This window comes from Triturus cristatus, chromosome 3_1 (assembly GCF_964204655.1).
Source record: "Triturus cristatus chromosome 3_1, aTriCri1.1, whole genome shotgun sequence".
Taxonomy (NCBI): Eukaryota; Metazoa; Chordata; class Amphibia; order Caudata; family Salamandridae; genus Triturus; species Triturus cristatus.
Window position 1 is genome coordinate 398,541,908 of NC_140583.1, and position 13,565 is coordinate 398,555,472.

At 44.3% G+C, this 13,565-nt stretch overlaps 1 protein-coding gene across 2 annotated transcripts in view; it reads left to right on the forward strand.

Annotated features, from left to right (window-relative positions):
- The window catches only part of TMOD2 (tropomodulin 2), a 338,026-nt gene extending 324,927 nt beyond the window's left edge, over positions 1 to 13,099 (forward strand). Inside the window, exon 10 of one of the 2 annotated variants that reach the window (XM_085644184.1) lies at positions 12,872 to 13,099. In XM_085644184.1, coding sequence (XP_085500310.1) covers positions 12,872 to 12,906 — 35 coding nt within the window. In that variant the 3' untranslated portion in view covers positions 12,907 to 13,099. The remainder of the gene's footprint in view (positions 1 to 12,871) is intronic. The other variant, XM_085644185.1, reaches the window with a different exon arrangement.
- The last annotated feature ends 466 nt before the right edge of the window (positions 13,100 to 13,565 follow it).

The window sequence follows — 13,565 nt, forward strand, 5'->3', positions numbered from 1 at the left end:
AAATTACTATTCTAACTCCAGGGGGTGCAACAGTAGGGTAAGTGTTGGATAGTGTAGGGGTAAAAATTACTATTCTAACTCCAGGGGGTGCAACAGTAGGGTAAGTGTTGGATAGTGTAGGGGTAAAAATTACTATTCTAACTCCAGGGGGTGCAACAGTAGGGTAAGTGTTGGATAGTGTAGGGGTAAAAATTACTATTCTAACTCCAGGGGGTGCAACAGTAGGGAAAGTGTTGGATAGTATAGGGGTAAAAATTACTATTCTAACTCCAGGGGGTGCATCAGTAGGGTAAGTGTTGGATAGTATAGGGGTAAAAATTACTATTCTAACTCCAGGGGGTGCATCAGTAGGGAAAGTGTTGGATAGTATAGGGGTAAAAATTACTATTCTAACTCCAGGGGGTGCATCAGTAGGGTAAGTGTTGGATAGTATAGGGGTAAAAATTACTATTCTAACTCCAGGGGGTGCATCAGTAGGGTAAGTGTTGGATAGTATAGGGGTAAAAATTACTATTCTAACTCCAGGGGGTGCATCAGTAGGGTAAGTGTTGGATAGTATAGGGGTAAAAATTACTATTCTAACTCCAGGGGGTGCATCAGTAGGGTAAGTGTTGGATAGTATAGGGGTAAAAATTACTATTCTAACTCCAGGGGGTGCATCAGTAGGGTACGTGTTGGATAGTATAGGGGTAAAAATTACTATTCTAACTCCAGGGGGTGCATCAGTAGGGTAAGTGTTGGATAGTATAGGGGTAAAAATTACTATTCTAACTCCAGGGGGTGCATCAGTAGGGTAAGTGTTGGATAGTATAGGGGTAAAAATTACTATTCTAACTCCAGGGGGTGCATCAGTAGGGTAAGTGTTGGATAGTATAGTGTAATATTATGCGTTGTAATGGTATGCGTTGTAATGGTAGTATGCGTTGTAATGGAATGCGTTGTAATGGTAGTTTTTAAAAATGCGTTGTAGTGTCATGCGTTGTAATATCATGCGTTGTAATGGATTATGCGTTGTAAAAAATGCGTTGTAATGGTAGTGCGTTGTAAAAGTTGCGTTGTAAAGGTTGTTCCCCTCCCTGCATGTGCACACAATGCACCAATACAATTTAGCTTAACAAATTGTTCAGAAATGTACCGGAAGGTAAAGAAACAGCCCATATTATTTTTACAAAGAAAAATAGACAAACGTCCACATTATACCCCATGACATAAAAGCCTTAGCGTGCACAGCTTGTCCAAATCCACGCCACCTAATTCAGCTCTGCCAAGTACCATGCATCTGGCGTTAGACTAACACATTTAAGAGTGGTGATCCACATCACCGCACTGAAATGCTAAATCATGCATAACAAACATCGCGCCTCCTCGGGTACCAGTGCTGCTAATCAATGCTGGTGTAGTATTATTTCCATATGACCGCCGTCTGTTTTCTGGTGCTTCCCCTGTCTCCTAAACACAATGCGGTAAATTTTGTTATGCAGTGCAGCTGCCCGTATGGTAGTCCTGTAATGAATGTCCCTTTCTATACCCACATTTTGCCGTATTTCCGTAGCATGTCCATAAAGTTAGGTCTCGCGAGGATTTGTTGCAGGCGCGCACCATGCACCGGCAGCCCTATGATGTCAGCAGTTTCGAGTGTGACATATGCAAGGACTGGTTCCTGATGGGAGCTAGGGGCTTGAGAAGGGCACCGGAGCTCTGGAGTGGTTGATGTGACCCGGGATAACCCCTGCCTCCCTGCGATGTGCAAAAACGGCCGTTCTGCATGGAGGAGCCGGGATCTGAGATTCCAACACGATGACACCAGAGCGCTGAAGTGCCCAATTTCATTGCTGTTTTGTTGAAGGGGGAACAGAAATAACGATGAGTATTAAAGGAATACCATGCGGGAGTCTGTTTCCCGGCTGATTGCTACTTGTTTTCTTCAAAACTTTCACATGGCGGTAATAACTACTTTCAGCAGAAGACATATTGGAATGAAAAACAAAAACATTTATTGTGAAGGTCCTGTAGCTCCTGTGACCTAGGTGTATTGGTAACTCTTACCTGTGTCAGAGCGTTGATTTCTTCAGATGCAAGAAAGATATATAACTGCACTTATTAGGGGTGTTACATTGGGTAATTGCTAAATGAGTGACAATGGTTTCCGAAAGTGTTACTGTACCCAGAAGACATTGTATTGATACCGCACAATACACTCTCGGAGTGCATAGACATAACCTCTCCTCCCATTATTGCCATGAATTATTGCTCCTCAGAGGGTTAGCGCCTTCAGTCATCTCTTGTAGTTCCACCTGTTACTGTGGTCAGTCACCTTGCAGCCATCCAACACCTATTGGCCCTTCCGCAGTCCTCAATGCGCCTCTTTTGACTAGAGTCCATCGAGAGGCATGCTCTAACAGTCTACTATATTGCCTCATCCAACCTCTCAAGTGCAGGCCTCTGCCTGCTGGTCGCAGGCCCATGAGGCCCAATTTACACACACGCAGAAGAGGCCTCAGGTCCCGCTCCGTCCAGCACGTGTTGAATTAATGCACCTACAGACCTTGCTCCGCAGACGAGCTGATTGCGCCGAGGGAGAGTAAGATCTGCTTCTTCTAGTTACCCCCACTTTTTGCTGATGTTTCACTGTTTCTTGACTTTAGTCTGGCTGGGGCCCTGTTAACCAGGACCCCTGCCTAGCTGCTTCCTCTCTAAAATGATTCCCAGTACTTTAGGTACACTCCAGATTGGATTCTGGGGTACCCTTATAAGTCCCTAGTATATGGTATACTATTTACCCAGGGCATAGGTTCCCCAGAGTCCTACCAGGAGCTGCAGCATGTATTATGCCACCCCTGTGAAGCCTTCCAAAATGACACAGGACTGCTACTGCAGCCTGGGTAAGTTGGTGCATGCACCCCTTACTGAGACATAGGTTCACTATATCTCTCAATCTCACTGCACATGTAAACCTAACAGTCACCCCTGTGGCAACCCTTACTAATCCTGAAGGCAGAGTGCTGGGTTTTATGTGAGAGCGTGCCCATGCATGAGCAGAGCCCCTCTGCAGCCTTCAGAACCTTTATTCCGGGGCTGTTTGTGATGCAGCCAAACCATATACTCTTAAGTGCATTGTAACCAAACGGTAAATGCTAACTTTGGGATGGCTGCACGGAAACATGTTGTGTTTGGTGTAAAACACCTTGGAATCATACCCCCACACCAGTAACTGGTGTGGGAGTATGATCCCACTCTTCTAGAGGGAGGGACATGACAGCACCGGTATACCCGGTACCAGCTAACATCACAAAATGGATGCTGCCAGCCACAGGCACGAGTCTGCCCTCCTGCTGCTGGACGAAACTCCGGCAGGGGAGGCCTGGACAATAGGTTTCCTGTCACAGGGAGGTGTCACCACCTCTCAAACAGGCTTTAGTGTATTGGGGCTGTGTGGGTGCACTCCAAGCGTGCTTTGAAGTTCAGCACTGGGGGCACATTTGGTGTCCCTGTGCATAGTCCAGCTCAAACCGGTTGCAGGGGCTACCAGCCCCTGCTCTGTCGCAAAACTGTACAAAGGAAATGGGTTTAGCCACCCCTCTTTCCTGACACTCCCATAGGTGGGTCCCTAGAGTTTGTCCAACCCCTTCCTTGGGTATAAGAAAGGAACCCCTGGCTACAGGACTTTAGATTACATCTGGAGGAAACTCTGATACTGAATCCTGGAACTTCGACGATCTACTCTGAACTAGATGACTGAAGAATCTCCCTTGGAGTAAAGGAGTTACTCCCCTGCTTGGCAGGCACCAAAGACGCATCTGTCTAGTTTGCATCTCCGAAGCTCCCGCCGGACTCCGAAGAATATTGCAACACAGGAGGTGGGTTTCAGTGGTCTCTGAGGTCGACCTGTGTACTCAGCAATTCTGAGGCCTGTATCCCTCCTGGAAGACCGTGCAACCCAAACACCTGGACACCACGACCCTTTGCAGAAGCATTAGCTTTGCAACATCTCTTACAGCTGAGCTTTGGGTTACTTGTAGCCCTGACCCCGAGCAGCATTTGCACTGAAGATTGCCCGCCTACACTCCACGAGTGTTCCATGAGCTGGCCCTTTGTGTTTTCTCTCGAGGTCCCTTCGCGATCCCTGGCCTGTCGACTGGTGGGTCCCTGAAGGTAACTTTAACTTTAATTGAGCTTACCTGGTTGCTCCAGACGTGCCCTGATTCTCTATCGCTTGGGGAGTCCCTCAGACCTTGCTGGTCTGCACAGAAGCATCTTTTCTTTTCCTGCGTGGGTTGATGTTGCCAAGGTTTGTTGGGTCCAATCTGGGCACCGACACCGCAGCACTCGACATCCTTTGTGGGACAGCTCGGATCCAGCTCCTGGTTGTCCTCGACGCCTCCTGGTCCTCGTGGCTGCAGAGTCAAGCTTCACCTCTTCGCACCTGAAACACCAGACATCGGTGGGCATTCGTCTATCGTGCCCCTGGTCACTGGCAAGTGACCCAGACTCCGTCCCCTCTGCTTTCAGGTTCTTCTGATCTTCGATCCAATCTTGGATCACACCGGACACTTCTCTCCTTCCCGGCAGCAGCACTTTGCAGCAGATCGCCATTGAAATCAACGACGATTCCCGACACCATTTGACACCTATGCACCCGGCTTACCTGGGTGAGGTAACTCGAGTACTACGGTGCTCCGTGGGTACTGGCCCTAGGACCCCCTAAGTACAAAGGTGTTTGCTCAAAGTCCTCTCCTAAGTGTCCTTAACTTCTAAAATTCCAACTGCGACTTTCCCATAGAATAGTACGAGGCTCGCGGCTGTGTTCTCACACTGCACACGTCCCCCGTGGGTTTCCTGTGTCACTACCTTAGGTGGTTCCTTAGGGTCCCAGCTATTCTACGTACTCTAGCCACTGTGTCTAGTCAAGTCGTGGTTCTTAGACCACTTTCTTAATATATGGTTTGGACCTCCCCTAGGGCCTATTGTATATTGTGCTATTTACTGTCGTTTTAGAACTGAATTATTGTGTGCCAGGCTCTCTAATCTCATAAAGGGATTAGTAGAGAGTGTTTAGAAATAAATACATATATTTTATATATATACCTTGTGTGGTTCTACTTTCATTTAGTGATTCAAGAGGTTCTAATCTGGTACACCAAGCTGCTTTACACTCCTTCAAGACTTAGCCTGAAGGCTGCTCTCCATAGCTACCACTAGGATAGCTTTCAATAAAGGTTGTTGTTAAACCCCTCATCAATAAGGGTTGTTTGGACTGGTGCAAGGTGCCCACTAAAACTAGTGGACAGCATATGCCAGGCCAACTTCTCACACTAGGTGCCTACCGTGTCGCAGAGAGCTGTGTCCTAACTGTAGTCTGGGAGCATCAGACGCACCACTGCACATACTGCTTCAGGCTCGGATCTCCCCTCCTCTCACACTCCTGGCTAAATGGAAGATCACTGAGGAGGAACTAGAGGGTAGGTCACTGGGTCTTACTGTGATTTTAGCATCCCAGAAACTGACTGATTACTCATAGATGAAAGCTGCTCTTTTTCGAAGGTTTAATCTGACCACAGATTAGCATTTAATAAAAACTTTGCAGCATTTCTATGCAAAGTAACCAGACATTAGGGGAGGCCTGATTGGACCTTACATGAACTGCTTTGTTTAAAGTGCTGGAGTAAGTGCAACCTGGCGCAGGCAAACCTCTGATTTCTGCAGAGAACATCCTATGTATTTATTTTGTAGAGTTACATTAACATGTAGCTGATGGAAAACTGCTTGGCGCTTGCAAGTTTGCAAAGACTCCTGGCAGGCTAGTCACCATGAGGGTGCAGAGGAATACACTTCAATTAGAGCACAGTTTCACAATGATTCACTCATGGATGCCAAGGTTTCAGATTGGTAAGTGTGACGCTTTCATCACTGTGATCACCAGCGCCGAGACACCTGTATGGGTATTTGCGCGCTTTAAAAATAGCAAAAATAAAATAAAATAAAATAAATAAATAATTTAACTGTAATAATAGGTGACATTCACGCAGTCTGACTCTGCTCAGTTCTCAGTAGCCTGCTGTTAGCGCACTTTAGTTCAGTTACTTTCTTAGAGTTTCTAATTGCAACAAAAGGGGCGTAATTTCTAATATTTATGTGTTTCCCTCCTCTTCGTTGCTTGATTTTGCTCACGAGAAAGTGTCACTCATAGTCATTGAAATGTCACTGTTTAGACTGAAATTATGAAAATGTCACACATAGTAATCTGAAATCTTGGCAGCTATGCTAAGTCTACCACACACAGCACATTTGAACATCTCATAATTCCATGCCACACAATTCAACTATAAATAATTTAACCCTACAACATTCCATACCACATATTTACAATCCTAAAAATTTAAAAACACATATTTCCACTTCACTCCATACCACATAATTCCACATCACATAATAACATTCCACACAACTTAATACCACTCCAAACCACATAATTTCACTCCACACAACACATTTCAACAACACATAATTCCACTTCAAACTATATAATTATACTTCACACAACATATTTACACTCCACTCCAAAACACATAATTATCCTCCATAAAATACAACTCTGCAACATGATGCATAATTTGACTCCGCACAATTATACACCACACCATGCCACATAATTCCACACATCACACAATTCATCCCCACACAATTCATCACACAACATAATTACACTCCACCTAATACCACTCAGCACCACATAATTTACCTCCACATAATTATGCTCTACTCTATATTGCATAAATACACTCCACATAAATCCAGTCTATGCCACATAGCAACATTCCACATATCTACACTTCACACCATGCCTCATAATACCACTCAACATAATTTCCACTCAACAGCGCACACTTCCACCTCACACAAATTCAACTCTACACATTTCCATTCAACACCACATAATTCAACAACAAACTACATAATTCAAACCAACAACACAATTACACAACACACCACATACATCCAATCTACACCACAAAATTCCACATCATGCTACAATATTCAACAGCACACCACATAAGTAAACTCCACTACATACTACTCCACAACACAATATACCATTCCAGATAATCTCTCTCCAAGACACACAATCCTACTCCATGACACACAATTCCACTCCACATAATTCCAGTACACTCAATACCACACAATTACTATCCACATAAGTACACTGCACACAATGCCACATTATTTCACTACACAGATCCAATCCACACAACAGAGTTCCACTACTAACAATTCCAATCCAAACCATATATGACTTGCATATATGTAAATGCATATAATGCAAAACCATATATTGCAAATGCTTGTTTACAATCCAATGGGTCCCATCAGATCCTGTTCCTGGAGCTGCAATCCTTCTCCTGCCCCTGTCAGCTCTGTGCAGCCTCCTCCCTTCACAGAGACGGTGCCCTGTATAGAATGCTGTCTCTGAGGGCCCCCATCCTTTTTCCAGGCCTGGCTCGTGGCTGTGACTGTAGAGAAACAATGAAACTTGTTACTTTGTTTCTCTTCAGCCCGGGTCACCTGGAGGAGCTCAGAGCAGGCTGCACACTGCGGCTGCTTTAGAGCAAGCCTCTCTCTCGCAGCTCTCTACCGAAGAGGTGAGGGGGCCCCCTTCACCTACTGAAGACTGGGACCCCCCCTCACCGCAGGGGCTGCGGGGGTGTTTGTTACGCCCCTGGATGAGCATAGCATGGCAGGGCAGCTTTGCATCCTACCAAACCTCAAAAAAGGTTTGTGCCCAAGTATTTGTGTTTTCCACTTATTCTGGACAATGATTTTGCTGCCCCCATGCAGGGTCTGCTCCTCCTCCGTTATGACGGAGGAGCGTCGCCCCACTGAAAAATAAATTGATATTAAAACCACTTTATTATCATTTTATTTTTCATTACTGCCAGCCGAGGTTAGGGCAGGTCATCCTGCCGAGCGTCACGCTACAGGGAGGAGTGTAGAGAACTTGGAAGTGCGCATGTCAGTTTGGCCCGCCATTTTAGGCTGGGCCAAACAGATATGCGCACTCATGTTTCTCCCTCCCAGCTGTGTTACAACAGCCAGGTTGAAGAAAAGCCCCAGGCTCCCTGGGCCTGAGCGAGCATCAAGTAGGCCCACTCGGGCCAATCACAGCGCTGCGCTCATGCTGGTATTACCAGCATGAGATCAGTGACGTGATTGCCCCCTGGGAGCCTGTGCAGTGTGACCAGTGTCAGGAATGGAGCACCGAGGCAGCAGGCGCAGTAGCAGGAGCAGGTAAGTGTTTGTTCCCTTCTTGTCCCCCGCCCCACAACCCCAAAATTGGAGAAGCTGCCACTGCCCCCAAGTATACCTACACAGGGCTGCCAGGGACCAAGGGCCTAAGCTTTGTTTTTTTCTATCACAATAATTTCTAAATATACCCAGTAAGCTCAAGGAACTGCACTCTTCTAACGCTGTGTTAATAGTAAAGGGTTGTGAATCTTAGTAGTTTGATATAAGATCGATCTGGGGGTTAATCTAGCATAAAAGCCCAATGCTAAGTATTAGTGGAATGTGAACACCTCCATCCACTCCAGTGCAGTAACCTTTCTCAGTACATAATCCAAATGATCTGGGCGATAGCCAAATATGAAGTTTGCTACATTTTACTTGAGGACTTGTGGGTAAGCATTCAGCTTTGCGCAAAATGCAATATGTTCTGTTCACTGTAGTACAATCGTTAAAGTTATTAAAATTTGACTTACTACACATTTAATCACTTTCCTATTGGTGCACTTATACTCTTACGCAATTTAAGTACTCAAAACAGCTTGGGAAGTGGGTGAAAAACAAGGTTAACAAACCTCCTTCATTCTACACCGATCCAGGTATTTAACATTGTCCTTCCTACACTACCTTTCTCATCTTTCAAGGTCTGTAAGTTATAGAGAATACGATAACCACCAGCACCTCACCTTCATTCCCACCTTCTGCTCTTACTCTTTTCTGCTTTCAGTTGAGAGAGAAAAAAAACTGTATACATCTCTTTGGACACAGGTGGCCCTGGGCTGCAGTCCACTGACCTCGGCGGAAAGGTGCCTTGCGGCCCTTCTTTAATGCTTTTGTGGTGAAAGGGAGTAGGATGAGAGCTGCACACATGAACATGGCTCTCAGTTTCCAGCTGCACTTCACACTGTAGAAGCCGGTGTTCTTCTGGAATAAACACCTCCCATGTCCTCTTCAATTTTGAAATGGTACAGGGCTCTGCGTGCCTTTGATAGCTCTCAATATATCAATGCAGCATGAGTGATAAGTGAGTTCTTTATGTTCTGGCGTTGGTAACCAATGCCTTAATTCACAGTATTATATTGTTGAGTACCGCTTGTTACTCCAAAGAGCTGCACTATTAAATTCCTCTGTGCAAGCCCCTTCCCAGTATCACCTTCAACATCGAAAACCAGAGACCCACCCCATTGAAGCCAAGCTGCCCATTCAGGCTTATAAGTAGGTCTGCTTCCTGGAGCTGAGGATTCGACGACCAAGTCAACAGCGAATTCCAAAAGCCTGACCAAGGCAATGATCCTTAGAGATTTTCCAAGTAAGGAGGCTCAATTGATCCTGAATTACCATGCATGGGAAGATCCTCTGGACTCAAGTGGTGCAAATCAGACAGAAAAAAAGGCAAGGAAAGTCCATTACCACTTACAGAAGATGGAGGGACCAAACCTGGGAAGGCCAGTCTGGGGTAACTAGGATAATCCTGCAGATAAAATGCCTCATTCATAGGAGATATCATGGAAGAAAGGAGAAGGGGGAAAGTCTAAGCGTAGAACTATGGCCACAGCTGAGAAAGGCTTCCCTAGCTCTGATCAAGATGCTAGTTCACAATTGTGGAAGCTGATAACCTACGATTGATGCAAAACGGTCCAAGTGCAGTAAATTCCATAAGTTTAAAGTTGTCTTTGAGAGATCCAGCCATCAGTCCCTTGAGTCCTAGAGTTGTCAGAAGTACTCTTTGATATCAAAAGAATGTTGCATAGATAATGCTTCAAGAGATCTTTGGAGAGATCCGCAAGCAACTTTGATCTCACACCTGGGTTTGTTGACATATGCTTTTGTTAAAAAATTATGTTTTCTGAGGAACACTCAACAATGTGTGTTCATTAGACAGGCTCCTAAAGACAAAGGCATCAGAAAGAATTTCTTGATTTGGGGGCAAGGCTAGTCCAAGGACCGCAAGGCTTAAGAGAATAAGGCATTCAGCTTGGTTTCCCATCTACTCCAGCAGTCTGATTTTCTGACACCTCATTTGAAGACCGCATCAGGAGCAAGCCCAAAGATGTCCTTGCTGTTCCAGACCTCCATGTTTGATAGCCACCAGTGAAGATTGGAGCAAGATTCCTTGTCTAGGGACATATGAGCTGAATAAGAAAGCCTTTGATGAAAGTGACTGGAATTTCAGCAGCTGAGCACTCAATAATCAAGCAGGTCTGGAAAAATGGCTTAAATGGAAGCTGCTCAGGGGCTGATCAGGCATGCCATGGTACTCAAATGATGGGAAAGAGTTGATATTGCTTACCTCAGTTCTTGCTTGATAACATCAATCTTCAAAAGAAGTTTGAGAGTGTCATAGGTGATGTCTGTGGGCAAACACTTTAAGTCAATTTCTTGAGAAGGGTAGAAGAGGGCTTCTCAAAGTTTACTAAGATGCCCAGACTATGCAGATTACTGGAATTTGGTAGAGGAGAGGGTCAAGGCAACAGCAGAACAGCGTGACCCCTGTAGGGGCTTTGTGTAAGCTTTCCAGGGTATGCGTTCCTTTGTTCCTTAATCTAACCATCAACCTTTGTTATTTGTAATATACAGTGTAGCTCACTGGTTAGAGGAGGCATACCCTGAAGCAGAGGTCAGACCTGGGACCAGGGTTCGATTCCCGACGCGGCAGGGTCTGGAGCCCAATTGTCCACAGACTCGATAATTCTCGCTTCGGTGCCTACTCTAAGCACGAGTTCACACTCTGCAGCTCTGGGCAACAAGCTTGCTTAATCTCCACAATGGCCCCCTGCGGCGGGATGCCTGGCTTTCACCTTGGGGATGCCCAGTACGGGTTATCTCACAGGGAAAAACCAGGACGGGTTCCCAATGCAAGCGCCGAGATGCCCAAGGGTAATTTGAGCGCTATATAAGGCCGCACATACATACATCCATACATACATACCAGTAAAATGTATGCTATGCTATGATTGAAAAGGGAGAGAGGAAGCTTACCAAGGCTTAGTGCCAGTTACATAGAAATGATATATTGTAACTGTTGGCTAAACTACCCGAGTTTTATGTTATTGCTGCTGGGAACAATAGCAAAGGTATAAATTATATTTTATACCACTTCCTTATCATGTAGTAAAATAAATATTTTACATAGTATTTCCTCATGACACTGCCACTTTTAGTGGTGACCCTAAATTCAAATAAGTCTGTTAGCTTGTTTGTTAACGGTAGGGCCTGTTGCTCTTTGAAAACAAACAATCTGCAACTTGATCCTTCTCAAGAATGGTTTCAGAGAGAACCCAGGTAAAATTACATTCAGGATAAGATATTTTTAACGATATAATGGGCCAAATTGGATTTAAAAATGTCTACAGTTTATTCTAGGAACATGGGTGCCAACTGGCCTAAAATAATTTGTGGATGTGAAAATATAAACTACTAGTCCCAAGGTGCTGTGGTTTATATTATCAGGGCTTGTTGGAAGTTTAAGAGGAAGTACCTCATCTGGTAAATAACTCACACTGAGGAGTCTGTATTTTCTTGGTACTTTATTACCATGCCAAAAAAGGGGACCACTCAAAATGGGTTTTGATGAAATACAATAATCTGATACTCATCTAGCATCTTTGCATGGTCACAAGCAGTAATTGAAGATTAGGCCTTAGGGAAAGAGAAACGTGTTACCTCATCAATAGGCGACCAAACAAGTTACGGAGCAAGCAAATGATGGTATTTTCAATGGTCCTGTTGGTGGGTATTTACGGGGTCTAGAGTAGAGCGCTCTGCTGTAGTCTCCTCCTGGGAGGAGCCATCTATCCATGGCGTATCCCGGGTCGTCAAGGCGACCATAGGTCCCCTGATTGAGAATGTAATTCTTTTGCTCACACCATGATCATTTAGCAAAACTAGCGATTTCCTATGCAAGAGAACTGTGTAAAAACACTTGTGTTTTGGGGTGAGCTCAAAGACTTTCCATTGCTAGTAGAGATGTTCCCCAATTTCTTACTGATTTTGCAACTTGAGACTTAGAATTTTCCTGATTTTCAAATTATTCCGTATTACCTTATCTAGTGAGAGCCTTCATGGCAATGACTTTATACCTTTGCATCTTTAACGTCTGTACATCACCTTTTGAATTTGTGTAATGAATCTCAAAAATGTCTATTTATGCTCTAGAACTCAGTCATTGAATCTGTCCTTACTCAGTTGACTGTATTTTGACATGCTGTAAGGAGCCTTAGCTAAGGGACACATTGCCTCATGAAATTAAGGTATAACACTGTATCCAATTCATATTGTTGAGGTAATATTTTGTAGTGTACAATATTAGGGGTTCCCCATGCCAAAACCTGACAAAATGTATGCCACAGCTCATGATAATGAATCCTGGTGGTCTTGAGTGCAGATCCCGGCAAGACATAACCAACCTTCCAATGGTTGATAAATTAAGTACCATAATGTGGGAATTGATAACATTTGTCATTTCAAGAGCTTAAAATGGCTCGAGTTCTTATTTGTATTATTTCAAAGCAATTTCCATTTTAATTTCACATAGTTTTAGGAAGCATGTAGCTACATTACTGTAAAATCTCTTTTTGTTCTTTTGGCACAGTTCGTAAGAGGCGAGTAGAAGGAGAACCTCAGTAGACTGACCTCAGCTGCGACTGAAGACACATTTGTAGCGGCGTTCACCAAATCGCAAAAAAAATGTCCGCCTTTTGAAAGCAAGAACCTGGATTAACTGCTAGAGTGGGTTATATTCTGTTGTGAATTGGACATAGAAAGTCAGAGAAAACAGGTGAAACTCACTGTCACATGAGCACCTAACTGTATATACGTTAAAGGAAAGTAATCACGCTTCACCGAAAAGGAGTCATATGTATTTTACACAGCTTGTGACTGTGGAGAGATTCAGACATTTGTTTACATTTATCTGTGGTTTCTAGACAATTTTGCAGGTATCACATTTGCATGCATCCCATTCCTTTGTTGCAAACTGTATTCTGTTTTGCCAAACTTACTCTGCTGAAACTAATGTCTTTTGACTTTTCCTGAGAACAATAATTGTACATGTGTATTTGCCAAGAGCTGCTTTGGTTGTGCTGATTTTTTCCACATTACTCAAATATGTTCTCTGTTTGTGTCTGCGTTTGAGTCCACTCTCAGGTATATACACAAAGATTCTGCTCGGGGTTATTTAGTCTTAAACTCATGGTGCTGCTCAAACCCTGCGTTCCTGCTTATAGGGCAATGCTTAATTTGAGCCAGTGGTTGTCAGTGGGGAAACCGGCACTCATTTTTAGGGA